Below are 15,739 nucleotides of genomic sequence, written 5' to 3' on the forward strand. Positions count from 1 at the left end.
TTTTTTACTCTATACACAGTTCACATAATTTATGAAGGCTTCATTACAAGCAACTAGGGGACTAAATTAACAAAGGAGAACTCTCTTTGAATTCAAGTTTAATTTACAGGACTTTTTTCTTAGGTAATTAGCATTGCAGTAAAAATGTATCAGGGCAATTACAACCAAGCACCATATAGAATTTGTCACAAGTACAGTATACACACACACACACAGACCTTGCCTTGAAGCAACCCATGAAATGCTGGATATACTATTGAGGAAGCACTTTAATAATTAAATCCAAGCCTTGCATATCTGGTGAAAGGACATGGAACGAATACTGATAATAAGTCAATGTAAGCCAGAAGCAAGCAGAGTGTGACCTCCAGTTGTTGCTAGACTGCAATTCCTAGCATTTCTCACAATAGGCTATAGAGAGCAAAACTGATGGCAGCTACAATTCAACATCTGATAGGTCTTAATGTGCTCATTTCAACAGACAAGACAACAGGTCTGCAAGTTAGCAGCTTTAAGGCACCCTGCAATACAATCAATATCACAGCATCAAACTGAGCACAGCACTTCTCCAAGTGTACTCTACTGAGGGGCACTGTGCTTCTCCCGCCCCACACTCTGGTCCAGCCTAACTATTGTGCGCAGAGGCGGCCAAAGCTATACGCTAAGTACGCGATTGCGGGTGGTGTCAAATCACTAGGGGCGTTGTTGAGGTACCTGGAAAGGAAGGTTTCTGGAAGGTTGTCATACAGCCTGGAATACTCTCAGCAACCCAGTGATTCAGTGGCATTATTATTATTATTGTTGTTGTTGTTGTTGTTGTTGTTAGCATCATCATCATCCTCAAAGTAGAAGTGTCAACTGGCACTCCTTCCCCAGCGTAGAGTGGGAGTATCTCTACTACCACCGTGGGAGTATTTCTACGCCCTCCAAATCCACTCAGTCTCGGCAATTCCCGTGTCCCGCCCTTCAATCCCTCCTCTCCCAACTCTGAACTACGGTTCCCATGGTGCCTGCGGGACGTCAGGGGTCCAAGCTTCCGGTGCCGATCCAGCTTCTGGCTGGGATCAATCCGGGAGCAAGCAAATTCCGCACACACAAGCAGGTAACATGCTAATAACCCCCCGCCCCCTCCCGTCCCTCCGTCCCGCCATGTGCTGTTCCCTCACGGGCCTGGGAGAGATACCCCCCTCCCTTTGTTTCACACTGCCCACAGTCCTGGAGAGTCCTCCGCACACCCTCCCTCTGTCCTGCACACGTCCTCCAAGCCACGTATTCTTTGTCACAGGAGCCGCATGGAGGGAAGGAGGGGACCGGGTGGGCGGGTCTGAGGCAAAACCCGGTGGAGCCGTTCCCAGATCACCCCAACTGAGCAGACCTTCTCCCTCAGACTGCGCCAGAACTGGGAAGGGGAGTGGCAGGCCCCGGAGGGAGGGGGAGGGGCCCCATGCAGAGATCGGCCTCTGGGGATGCAGGGCCTTGACTTCTTCTGTGCTTCGCCCCCCTTCTCATCACAGCCCTGCCCCCCAAAAATCAAGCAGGTGCTCTTTTTGGGAAGTGCTGTGGCTTTTCTGGGTTAATGGCAGCCTCAGGGATAGAGTCACCTCTCCCAGCAGAGAGATCCAGTTCTCTCAGGCACCTTTTCATGATGATGATAGAATAATTAATGACTTATACGAAGGGTTAGAAGGCACAATCATCAAATATGCAGACAACACCAAACTGGGAGGGATAGCTAACACTCCAGAAGACAGGAGCAGAATTCAAAACGATCTTGACAGACTAGAGAGATGGGCTGAAACTAACAAAATGAAGTTCAACAGGGACGAATGCAGAAAAATGGAATGCAAAGATACAGAATGGGAGACGCCTGGCTTGACAGCAGTATGTACGAAAAAGACCTTGGAGTTCTCATGGACAACAAGTTAAACATGAGCCAACAATGTGATGCGGCAGCTAAAAAAGCCAATGGGATTCTGGCCTGCATTAATAGGGGAATAGCATCTAAATCTAGGAAAGTCATGCTCCCCCTCTACTCTGCCTTAGTCAGACCACACCTGGAATACTGTGTCCAGTTCTGGGCACCGCAGCTGAAGGGAGATGTTGACAAGCTGGAATGTGTCCAGAGGAGGGCGACTAAAATTATTAACGGTCTGGAGAACAAGCCCTATGAGGAGCGGCTTAAAGAGCTGGGCATGTTTAGCCTGCAAAAGAGAAGGCTGAGAGGAAACATGATAGCCATGTACAAATATGTGAGGGGAAGTCTAGGGAGGAGGGAGCAAGCTTGTTTTCTGCTGCCCTGCAGACTAGGACACGGAACAATGGCTTCAAACTACAGGAAAGGAGATTCCACCTGAACATCAGGAAGAACTTCCTCACTGTGAGGGCTGTTCGGCAGTGGAACTCTCTGCCCCGGACTGTGGTGGAGACTCCTTCTTTGGAGGCTTTTAAGCAGAGGCTGGAAGGCCATATGTCGGGGGTGCTCTGAATGAGATTTCCTGCTTCTTAGCAGGGGGTTGGACTAGATGGCCCATTAGGTCTCTTCCAACTCTACTATTCTATGATTCTATCATAGAGTTGGTATAGACTTCATAGGCCATCCAGTCCAACCCCCTGCCAAGAAGCAGGAAAACAGCATTCAAAGCACCCCTGACAGATGGCCATCCAGCCTCTGTTTAAAAGCCTCCAAAGAAGGAGCCTCCACCACACTCTGAGGCAGAGAGTTCCACTGCTGAACAACTCTCACAGTTAGGAAGTTCTTCCTAATGTTCAGGTGAAATCCCTTTTCCTGTAGTTTGAAACCATTGTTCTGCATCCTAATCTCCAGGGCAGCAGAAAGGAAGCTTGCTCCCTTCTCCCTATGACTTCCACTCACATATTTATACATGGCCATCATGTCTTCTCTCAGCCTTATCTTCTGCAGGCTTAAAATGCCCAGCTCTTGAAGCCGCTCCTCATAGGGCTTATTCTCCAGACTCTTGATTATCTTAGTCGCCCTTCTCCGGACACATTCAAGCTTAGAGTGGTGTGGCTTTTCTGGGCTAGTGGAATTCCAGACATGAAATAATCAGGGCCAGTTAACACCTCCCAACAATTATGCCGCTAGGCAGGAGGCAGCCAGACCTTGAAGCTGCAAGGCTATTTAATGCTAATCAAACTGGCCAATTGCAACATTCACACTTGTATCAAGCAGAAAAGAGTTCTTTCTCCCACTCTGGACATTCCACTGTAATTTACAACTGTACCCTCGGGTGGCTTCTAACATGATGAATAAACTGCATGGTATGAGTCTGCACTGACCATAGAACAATGCAGCTCCAAACTGCATTCTATAGCAGTGTAGGTCCCATTTGCGATGGCTGGGGCAGGCAGCTTTTCTCGAGTGTGAGCCCCTCTGTGGTCCTGTGCTGTGGCCACCTTCTTGAGGAACAGCCTTCTGGCCAAGGCCAAGATGGGCACCAGCCCTAGCCTCTCCAAGACCCCGCCGGCGCCCAGGATCACCCACGTGGCTTTTAAATATATACACATTGGGCGCAAAAGAATAGCACATTTTGATTCCATGCACAAAATATTTAATTATTAGGATTAAAATATCTTGGGTCCCAAGATATGTTATATAGAAAGATATGGTGTGTGTGTGTGTGTGTAGTATATATATATAGTACATATAAAGTGTATATTATTATTATTATTATTATTATTATCATCATCATATTTTGGGTCCCATATATGGTATATATAAAGATACGGTGTATGTGTGTGTGTGTGTGTGTGTGTACACACACACACACACACACACACATACACACACATATATATGAGATACATATAAAGTGTATTTTTCAGTGATTGTTTGTGGGGGGGGGGGCAAAATACTGTTTGGGTACACCTGAAAAATACCTAGGGCTGGCCCTGATTGTGCGTGCACGCTGACCCTGCCTGCCTGCTTACTTGCCTTTGCATAAAGGATTGTCATTCTATGGCCACCATCCAGGCCTAGCACCACCTTATTTCCTCTTCTCTCTCTTTCTCTATTTTTTAGTCTAAGGTGGCATTTCTCCTCCTCTTTCCTCCCAGCTTTCCCTTCTTTCTTGCTCCTCCCTTTCTCCCTTGCCGCCAAATGCCTTTTTCCTTCCCCTTGCCATCAAAAGCTTTTTCCCCTCAGCCCCCTTGCTAAGCCAATTTCCTATTATTATTATTATTATTATTATTATTATTATTATTATTATTATTATTACTACTACTACTACAAAGGCTGGATAGCTATCTGTTGGGAGTGCTTTGATTGTGCTTTTCCTGCATGGCAGAAGGGGTTTGTACTGGGTGGCCCTTGGGTTTGCTCCTATTACTATTACCATTATTACAAAATCTGGATGGCCATCTGTTGAGGGTGGTTTGATTGTACTTTCCCTGCACGGCAGAAGTGGGTTGGAATGGATAGTCCTTGGGATCTTCCATTGAAATACAGTTAAGTTTATGTTAGTCAAAATTATTCTTCATTTTAAACATTGTATTGTTCGTTCTTTCTTTCCTTTTTTTGCACTATGAATTACCATATATACTCGAAGATAAGCTGAGTTTTTCAGCCCTTATTTATAAGCTGAAAAATCCTCCCTCGGCTTATAATCGGAGCCTGGAGGCTGTTGCTTGCAATATATGATATATTTATCTCTTATCTTACCTTCCCTTATCAGTGATTTCTTTTCCAAAGCCTCCTTCGCTCTTAACCAAGGGAATATTTTGAAAAGAGAATGCAGCCCTTGCAAGTCAGGAAGAATATATATATATATATATATATATATATATATATATATATATATACACACACCCATTAATCTTATAGAAGCATTTTTCCCTGAAATATTTGTTAATCTCTGTTACAGATATATAGGCATTTCCCCCTGCAAGCCTTTGCAATCCCTGTGTAACTTTATATTTGTATCTATCTATCTAAATACATTAATTTTATATATGAATTTCCCCCTTATATGTTTGCAAGTCTTTGTAAATCCTATAAACATATAGATATCTAGAGATTTCAGTGTACCTGTATATCTGTATCTGTGTGTATACATTATTTTATATATGAATTTTCGCCTCATATGTTTGCAAGTCTTTGCAAATCCTATATAGATATAATTATATAGAGAGAGATGTCTAGATAGATATATATGAATACAGATACGTAGGGCTTGCAAATATTGCTGGAGGGAAATGCACATATATAGAGAGAGGATTTGAAAACGTTTCAGGGGAAAATGCATATGTGAAATTAGTATATATAATTATAGATCTATATCTAGCTCTGCATTGTTTATATAGGCACTGAATGTTTGCCTGTTACTATGTTGGAAGCTGGCCTGAGTCCCCATGGGAGATAGGACAGGGTAAAAATGAAGAATTGTTGTTGTTATTATTATTATGTTATTGTTAATACCATATTGTTTTTGTTGACCCTACTTTTCCACTACCAGAGCAAGTTTACAGTTTTTCTTTGAAATACGTTAAATATTCAAAAACCTTTAACCTATTGATGCCTCAATATAATTTCATTGCGATCTATTTTCATTTTGAAAATTTCCAGTAGCTGCTGCATTTTCCACCCTCAGCTTATACTCAAGTCAATAAGTTTCCCCACTTTTTGTGGTAAAATTAGGTGCCTCAGCTTATATTAGGGTCGGCTTATACTCGAGTATATATGGTAGTTCACACAAACACTCTCCATCCATCGGCCACTGGCCCGGCCCATGCCTGATATATATACATTATATATTATCATTATGTTTATTTGTACCCTGTTTTATCTCTCCCGAAGGGGACTCATATTATATATAAATATTTCTTGAGGCTCCAGGAAAAACTTTTGCTTCAAAAAGGGATCCGCAGGTGAAAAAGTTTGAGAATGCCTGTCCTAAGAAAAGACACAGCAGAGCCTTAGGCCCTTTCCACACAGCTAAATAAAATCCCACATTTTATGCTTTGAACTGGAATATATGGCAGTGTGGACTCAGATAACCCAGTTCAAAGCAGATTGTGGGATTTTCTGGCTTGATATTCTGGGTTATATGGCTTTGTGGAAGGGCCCCAAGAATTTTTTTATTTTTTTTTTTGCTTTCCAGTTGTCTTTGCTGATCTAGTGAGAGATACTAAACAAAGACCATGATCACAAAACCTCCTTGGATATCCTCATCTAATTATCTTGCCCCATATTCCCATGACTAATGCTATTTAGCTGCAATTAAACTGGTTCTCAATATTGAGCAAGTTATGCAATTATCTAGTGATCCTCAAATTATATGCACGTGTAGAGATGTATGCTCCTCTGTGGAAAATAAAATAAAGAAGAGATGACAGTGGGAAAAAACTGAGCATTTTTTTTTAAAAAGAGGAAGTTAAATTGCTGACTTTGAATTGCAACTAATTTCCACATAAAGGGAAAGTGTCAGATGTAAAGTGCTGAAGAAAGCCCTCATCCACCTGCATTCCTAGGTCAAAACAAAATGTTTAAAGTAACATCATTTTTCCCTAATTGTGCTATTGTAATCCTATCCATAGGGATTTCATTTGGATTTTTTTTTCATCTAGGAATTTTGTTATGTTGCTATTGTTGACATCACTGCTCCGATACTCTTCCTAAAGGAAATTAACTACTATTAGCAGTGCTTATTGGGTTGAACCTGAACAACTGTCTAATTCCGGGCTGTGGCGCAGGCTGGAGAGCAAGCCAGCTGCAACCAGCTGCAATGAATCACTCTGACCAGGAGGTCATGAGTTCGAGGCCCGCTCGGAGCCTATGTTTGTCTTGTCTTTGTTCTATGTTAAAAGGCATTGAATGTTTGCCTATATGTGTAATGTGATCCGCCCTGAGTCCCCTTCGGGGTGAGAAGGGCGGAATATAAATGCTGTAAATAAATAAATAAATAAATAATTCTGCATTGCATTTGCGACAAAACTGCCTTGTGTCTGACTCTCAGTGAAAAGGTCAAGATACAAATAAACTGATTTCGCCAAATTTAATAAAAATAAGCTCCAACATTTGGGTGGATGAGGGTGGGAAAGAATTCATCATGATGATCAGAAGGTAATCCCTCACTATTGGCAACTGTGATAATTATATTTCAAGGGTTGAAGTATTGGATTTTTGGGGTGGAAGGGGACAAGGCGAATCAACATCAAAAACGGAGAGTACAAATATACAACAACAGATATTATGTTAATTACATATATAAGTGCACGTCAAAGGTATGACTATGTATGCTCTTTCTTGTTTTTACAGAGGTAGAACTTCTCTTCCTTACTTGGCAATTATCAAGCCACCCACCCTTTTCCTGTTTTGTTCTGTTGCCCCCCCACCCAGTGAATTTTGGCAGATCTCAAAGGATGATGCCATTGGTTGGAGTCCAACTAGATTCAGCCTATGCTCTTTACCAGTTTTTAAATGGCTGATGTAATGAAACAGTGAATGCTTGAGTGGCGAGAGGCACCCATAGAAAAATTATCAAAGCAAAGTAACATTTTGCTATGTAATCAAAAATTGCATTTTGTACATTCAACTATCTACAGATGACCATTTCAGAGGGCAAAACAATTACTGTCAGAATGCATTCTGTGAAATATATTTCACAGAGTATTTTGGCAAGTGAGACCAAAATGACTTAAACTGCAGCCCTGACCACTCAGTTATTCCAAGGAGGTTAGAATAGGGTAGATGACCCTTTGCTGATGGAGAGTTCCACTGGATAGGTATAGTGTCCAGAAAGCTGCAAACAGTCCAGCCATTCCCCTGGAAGTTACAGAAACCTCAATTAGTGTGTGTTGAAAGCGGAAAGGTTGGGTAAGAGCAATGTCTCTCTAAAACCTGACCTCTATCATTTGGGTGAGCAGTTTAAACCATCCACATGCATATAGCACTAGAGATCATACATTTCAGAAGATGAAAAACAAATAGAGTCATCAAAAAAAGAGGACAATATGTAACAAAAACACCAAATGATTAAAACTGAGCCATAAATACACAAACCGTAAGGTTCTTAATTTTACTTAAAACACGAATATTACTTTTTATGATAGAACTGATGACAGTACAAAGAATATATGTAGTGGCCCAGTGGATTAAAATTCAGTGTAACTGGGGATTGGATCCAGGCTTGGTCTTCTATGAAAGGATTGAGATACACTGATAAAAGGAAGGAGAGCAAAGTTTGACAGATTCCTCTTTTTGCAGCCTCCAGCATAATTTTCCAGGCTTCATAGTTCCAAAACAGTTGTCAGGAACATGGACATGGATGAATTAACAAAAATCACTTCCTTCCTATATCTTCAACAGGTGAGCGCCATAGGCAGGAGTGACCTGGGTCCTCTAAATGCATTTGTTTACAAATCCATAACCAAGAAAGTTATATTTAATATCCACAATGCACTTAAGTTGATTTCGTATTAACCACATTCTGCTTCAGTTTTTATTCTGAAACACCATAGACTAAACAAAGCTATCAGTTGTAGGGACTGCTTACTAACTGTTTCAAGAGTAGTAACTAAGGACTGGAAGTAGAATCTTTTAACAGAAAAAATGAGAGCAGACTACGAGAAACAGAAAAGGTTGCGATTTTTAAAGCAATTGGATCAGGGAAAGGTGAACCATAATTTTAAAATAAGGTTAAAAAATGTTAGCCTTATCAAGCTGTTCATAATGAAAAGGCACTTTACCAATCACTTTTTCTGATCTCGCCATAAAAAGCAAGCTGCATACTTTTTTGTTACCCCTTTAATAAATACTTTTGTCCAATTTACAGTTTTCCTAGAGTATTATGAAGGTGACAGTCAGATCTAAAACTGATGCAGCTCTATGTGCCACAAACTAGATCAAGAACAAAAATTACATTCATTACTATAACAAATACCAGTGAAGGTAAGAGATACACTGCTAGAATACAATAATAAATTACATTTCTTGACAGCTAAATCTGACATTATCCACTGTCACAGCTATTTAAGAACAGAAATTTGGTAACAGCAGTACAGGATTCAGCAAGTACTACAAGGGACTACAAGTTCACGACAGTGCTGCATAACAAATATCACAATCAGAAATTACTCAATAGCGATTAGTAGAAAACCTTATCTACTAGCTAATATAGAAATGGATAATCAGCAAGAACTGACAATAGCAATATCAGCATTATGCTATTATGAAATGAACATATTTCAACAATTTTTTTATCTCTTAAAATGATTAATTTCTGGACTTCTGCAGGACAGTTAATCAACAGATATGCACCATTATAAAGATACTAATACCTTGATGTAGTATATACAAATGATCTGTAATATCTGATTACTCAGAAATTAATTACCATTGGTTTCCAGTGAATTACAGGCACTGCACATGTTTAACACATACATAAAAACAACTGTTCCTCTAGCAAAGATGGGGTCAACCTTCTATCACTAATTTTTTGGATTAGAACACTGTCATGTGGGAAAAGGTTGCAATAATGGTTCTTTTTCACTTAATGGGTGTAGAAAATTGAGAGACTTAATAATCAGACAGACAATGTAAAGCCCTTAGATTAGATAATGTTGACTGTATGTAGTTAATGTTTTTGGTGTTTAGAATGTAATAGTATGTTTTTTAATTCTAGAAAAAATATTTTTACCTTTTTTGTATGTTTATATGTAGGTTTTTAATTAACTTGTCAAAATAAAATTTAATTATTAAAAAAGAAACAATCAAACAATTGGGTAGCTGTGACTTCTCTGGGCTGTATGACCAAGTTCCAGAAGCATTTCGCCTACATCTATGGCAGACATCCTCAGAGGTTGTGAGACAAAACATCAGGGGGGATGCTTCTGGAACATGGCCATAAAGCCCGGAAAACTCACAGCAACCCAGTGATTCTGGCCATGAAAACCTTTGACAACAAATCAAACAACTGAAGTACACAATATTTTATTGTGTACTTTTGCATGACTGAAACTTTTTGTTTTGTTCTTTTAAAATAAATTATACAAGGGGTGTTCATTAAACATTTCCCCGACCCACTTCTATTTATCACAGGATGCTGAAACTGCACATGTGTAATTACACATATAAGTCTCTACAGGTTACGTGGAGAGGACATTCCCTTTGATATATTTATCTAAGCATATTTAGACTACAAGAAGCTGCCTTATACTAACCACAAGCCCAACTGGCCCAATACTAAAAACTGTGACTGCCAGAGGTTCTCCAGAGTTTCAGATACGATTCTGATGAGATCCTCACTAAGCCCCATCTAATAATTAATCAGGACCATATAAAAATCAGGCAATATCTAGTTGAGGTTGATATTATATACCCAGAGCAGTAATACCACAGCGAAGGCAATGGAAGCTGGGCACAAAAAGGATTGCATATTGTCTTTTTACCCGATTCTCCTCCAAAATGCCCTCATGCAGCAATTTGGTTTGGGGAGTTCCCCTTTGTGCAAATGGGACTTCCCATCAAAGTCTATTTGCTAAAGACAGGTTACAAAAGGAAAAAATAAGGGGATAAGGAGGTGGGGAGCCACAAGGCAAATCTAGCCAAAAATTCCACACCCTATTCCACACATTTACAGGCCAATCTCATACATGTTTATGCAGAAGTAAATCCCTCTTTGTATAACAGGAATTTGTGAGAAATATGCACAGCATCTCTGAGATTCAAATATATGGTTTTGTTTAATATACATATATACTGCAAGCACAGAAATCTACTATCTCAATCAATATAATTTCCTTTATTGCAAAAATCTTGTGGACCGTATGATCAGATAACATTTTAAAATTGCACCAAGGTTCTGTTCGGCTACAAAACAATATGTTTTGTTTTTCCATAACTCCCATTGCCAGAGACATACAGATTATATTATAGATAAGGTAAAGGTTTTACCCTCACATTAAATCTAATTGTGTCTGACTCTGGGGGTTAGTGCTCATCTCCACTTCTAAGCCGAAGAGATCTGCATTGTCCGTAGACACCTCCAAGGTCATGTGGCCGGCATGACTGCATGGAGCGCCGTTACCTTCCCACCGGAGCAATATCTACTGATCTACTCACATTTGCATGTTTTCAAACTGCTAGGTTGGTAGAAGCAGGAGCTAATCGTGGGAGCTCACCCCGCTCCCCGGATTCAAACTGCTGACCTTTCAGTCAGCAAGCTCAGCAGCTCAGTGGTTTAACCCACTATGCCACCAGGGGCTCATATTATTGTTAGTGTTGTCAAATAAAGGACTTTCAGCATTTTGATGGCATTGAATAATGGTACTGCCATTATCAAGAAATAATCAGGATTTTCTTTGCTTCTGTAATAATTGAAAGCAAAAAAGCATAGCCCAAACTATTATCAACTACAGTTATAATGAGTTGCAGTTATTATTAGTCACTCTGAGAATTCTTTGAAGATACAAATGGTTGAAATGAATAAAAATAGTTTACCTCAAGAAATCTGCTTCCCAAATTTGGGGGACATGATAAGACATGCACTTCTGAAATACCATACTATACATATTCACCTGTTGAATTATTTTGGAGTCCTTCTGCAAGTTCTCTTTTGGTGGGACTTTTCCAAACAACTTCCAGCCAGGAGCACTGTGGACAGCAGGTTTGAGTTCCTTTGTCCTTTTGGTAAAGAAGTTTCTGTAAGAAAAAGGTTGTTGTTTTTTAATTTGAGACATATCTGCCCTGCTACCAAAACAATTTGTTGATATTGCAGATGATTGTTCAAATCTAACCACAGCATTGCTTTCATATTGAAGTGTTTTAAACTTTTTCAGTGTTTTACAGTACAGGAAGTCATAGTACAGGAAGTTACAAACATCCAATTTACAAATTATTCACAGTCAAGAACAGGGGTGAGAAAACACAAAGTGATAGAAATCTATCACTAGGAAGGAAAATTCATTCCTGAAAGAGTTATTATGGGAGAAAAGGTGTCTACATTGAGGCTTTATCAACAATTCTTGTTTCCACAAGCTAAGTTTTTCGAAATCCAATCATCACAGGGACAGAAAGTGAGGTGAAATCTTTTGAATAGGGGCACAGCCAGTAAAACTAACACCACAGGGGTGTTAACCCTTCCCTATGCTATCCAAAGTATGTGTACATACACATACATATACACATATACACACACATATGGATGGAGTTACAATTTAAAATTACCTACTCCAACTTACAAACAAATTCAACTTAAGAACAAACCTACAGATTTATCTTGTTTGTAACCTGGGGACTGCCTGTAGTCTTGATTTATATGCTATTCATTCCATGCTATACTTTTTAATTGAATGAATTTGTTTTGTATGTGAATGACCTATACAAAACAATAAACTTTACTACTAGTATAGTAGCAAAACAAACAAGCCGACTTGAATCTATTAATTCTAGAACTGAAAAATGCCCATTTTCTAGTTTTACTAGTTAATGGCAGAGATTTTTGTTTTAATAATGGTTAAATTAACATAAATAAATCATACACTTTAAAGATAACTCTTTGACTGAACTTAGTCTATCACTTGAGTATGAGGACAATTATCACTATACACAAGTAAGAGCTATACCATTTGGTAAAACACCAATGTCTTGTATAAGTGTTTAACCACATACATACATATGAGCTATACATAAGAAGGGTTAATGAACTATGGAGTAGTTTGGTTTTAACTCATTTTGGTTCCTGAAATCTAATAGCTGTCTCTGAAAGTTTCAGGTGCACCCACATTGAACATTAAACTCATACACATTAAAAACACATGCATAAGTTTCCAGAGAACAAACAGTATCTAATACTTGATGGCTGCAACTTGTATGGACATGTTACTTCATGTTACTTCTGAAGTAACATGAAACTGATTTTGTGCAATTAGTGTCGTTATGTATCTGCAATTGCCTATATCGTTTTGCAAGCATTTATGCCAGTTGTGCAATCCACTATTCTTTCTGTTGCAAGAGGAACACCCTTTTTCTGAAAAGTAGCCATAACTCTCCTTGTCCACATTTTGCATAGCAGTCTGATAGCTACCCCAAAAAAGTATCTTACATGCCATTAGATACATATTTAACAGCAAAGAGGCTGTTCTGTGGCCTCAGCTTCAGCTTTGTTTTATTGAATATTAGCTTGGGTACCCAGTGATGCCCGGGTTATTTGAAAAGGGCCTTGTTTGTTTTTGGATTTTAGGTAATATAAGTTTGGTCATATGTTACACTATTTCTTAGAAAAAAACTTAATCTTTCCTATTGTGTTTTATGAATGTTCCCATTAGAAAATGCATAAGGATGTGGGTGAACTGCAATTCCCAAAAATCTTGGGTTAACCCTCCCAAAACTCCCCCAGTATTCACTGTTGGCCATGCTGGGTCTGGGTGCCAAATTTGGTCCAGATCCGTCATCAGCTGGGTTCAGTGTTCTCTGGATAAGGGTGAACTACAATTCTCAGATTGCCAGGGCAATCGCCCCAAAACCGTGCCAGTATTCACAGCTGGCCATGTTGTGTCCATATGCCAAGTTTGGTTCAGATCTGTCATTGGTGAGGTCCAGAGGGCTCACAGAATACAAATGAACTGTAACTCCCAGAGATAACGGTCAATCACTTCCCAAGTCCACCAGTAGTCCCAGTTGGCCATGTTGAATTTATGTGCCAAGTTTGGTCCAGGCCCGTCATCAGATGGGTTCAACTGTTCTATGAATATGGGTGAACCATAATTCTTGGGTGTCAAGGTCAATCACCCCCAAACTCCGCCAGTATGCAAATCAGGCCATGTTGCATCTGTGTGCCAAGTTAATTCCAGGTCCATCATTGGTGGGGTTCAGAGTGCTCTTAGATTCCAGGTGAACTAAATATCACAGTCCCTACAACTCCTATAAATCATGGTGAATTCTCCCCAAACCTCTCTAGTATTTTCGGTTGCTGATCAATTCCTCTATTTGCTGTGTGTCATAGAAATTGGTAGGAAAGGGTTAAGGGAGAGGCTGTGGGCAGGGTCATGCGAATGGAGAGAGAAAGGAACACTGGGATGTGTTCACTGTAACCTGCAATATCCTGGGAGGGAGTGACTCAGCACTGGGAACTACAGCCTGTTTGTGGAGGCCGGAGACTGTCTGTGTGAGCAGACACACATACAGATTTTCACTTTGATTATGTGTATAGATAGATAGATATGAATACCATATAGGCTATTAATAATAATAATAATAATAATAATAATAATAATAATAATAATAAAAACTTTATTTATACCCCACCACCATCTCCCCTCGGGGTGGCTCACATTGTTACAAGAGTAACAACACAAATACATTAGCACAATATACACAGGTTAAAACACAATAAGGTAATAAAACAAAAGTTAATACAACAGTAATAATATCAAAATAATCTCAAATAATACCAATACAATTCAGTCAAACTTCATAGGTGGGGGGACTTCATAGGTGGGGTGATATAAAGATAGAATCATTAGATTAAAATACCCAGATAAGAGGGACTGAGTAAAATTCAGAATAGAATTATAATGAGGCTGGTTATCCAATGGCAGACTCTCTAAAGGCCAACCTAAACATCCAAGTTTTCAGTTGTTTCTTAAAGGAGTTGTTTCTTAAAGGCGCCAACCTGATCTCCCTAGGGAGGGAGTTCCAGAGCCGGGGGGCCACGGCCAACAAGGCCCTCTCTCCACAAACAAAACCTAATGAAAGCATCTTTTAGCACAATTTGTATCTAGAAAGCTCAATAGGTTCCAGACCACTAAGTAATTTTAGGATTCAACTATCATACTAATTTACAATAACTTAATTGGTATGTACAGTTAAAACTTTGTAAGCTCAGAACCCGTATCTGTTGTTTTACTCACCTGTCCTAATATGGCATGTTTCTTCTGGATGTTGCCATAGAGTTTATTTGAAGGACCCCTAGTGTTTCCTAGAGAGGAACACTGGTCTAGTATGCTTGAATATGATGTAAGCTAATTTAATTGTGTTAAATCATATCTCCAGTTTCCGATAATTGCAGTCCAATTGGGAACAAATTTCACACAGATATGAGGGTTTGAATGTATGCTACTTAGAAAAAGCTGAACCATGTTTCTCAACATTTATGGAATAGAGCTGCCTCTGCATTCACATATTGTCAGGGCCAACGGGAAACTTTCCGCATCAGCATGACAACCTGAAAAATCAGCAACTTTTCAGAAGAGAGCAGCAAGGGAACATTAATCAACAAACTATATTGGGAGTTTAGACTCTTTTACTGCAATCAGCCACGTTAGATGGGTTAAATATGGGATACTATGTTTATATTATTCTTCAAAGTAGATAATCATAGTCAAACTATAGTGGTAACAGCTAAATTTGTTTTTCTTTCACAAAATATTGTGTTTGTAAGTTATATATATATATATATATATAGTTATACTGAATCAAGTACTACTTATCCTTCCCTCAACAAAACAAAGCTAATCTGTCTCTATAATGTATATTGGATGAAGCTCTCTTTAGATAATTTTCTGTCAAGTGTAGTTAATTTTTGTTATTTTATTTCCTTTTTTTTTTTACAAACATTCCAATAAAATTATTTCTGTATAAAAAATTTAAATGTGCTTCCAAATAATTTTTAAACTAAATGTATTAAATCAAATATTGTTGAGAGCATGGGACATTTTTTGGAAATTTTCCAGTTCTACTTTTTCTTTAAAGGTTTACATTGTTGAAACTGTTAACAACTTCAGT

At 39.2% G+C, this 15,739-nt stretch overlaps 1 protein-coding gene across 2 annotated transcripts in view; it reads right to left on the minus strand.

Moving 5' to 3' along the window:
- The window catches only part of tbc1d12 (TBC1 domain family member 12), a 63,386-nt gene that overhangs the window by 25,402 nt on the left and 22,245 nt on the right, over positions 1-15,739 (minus strand). For both annotated transcript variants that reach the window (XM_062976172.1, XM_016995331.2), the window contains exon 2: positions 11,533-11,656. In XM_062976172.1, the coding sequence (XP_062832242.1) occupies positions 11,533-11,656 (124 nt within the window). The remainder of the gene's footprint in view (positions 1-11,532; positions 11,657-15,739) is intronic.

Source organism: Anolis carolinensis, chromosome 3, assembly GCF_035594765.1.
Source record: "Anolis carolinensis isolate JA03-04 chromosome 3, rAnoCar3.1.pri, whole genome shotgun sequence".
NCBI classification, from domain to species: domain Eukaryota; kingdom Metazoa; phylum Chordata; class Lepidosauria; order Squamata; family Dactyloidae; genus Anolis; species Anolis carolinensis.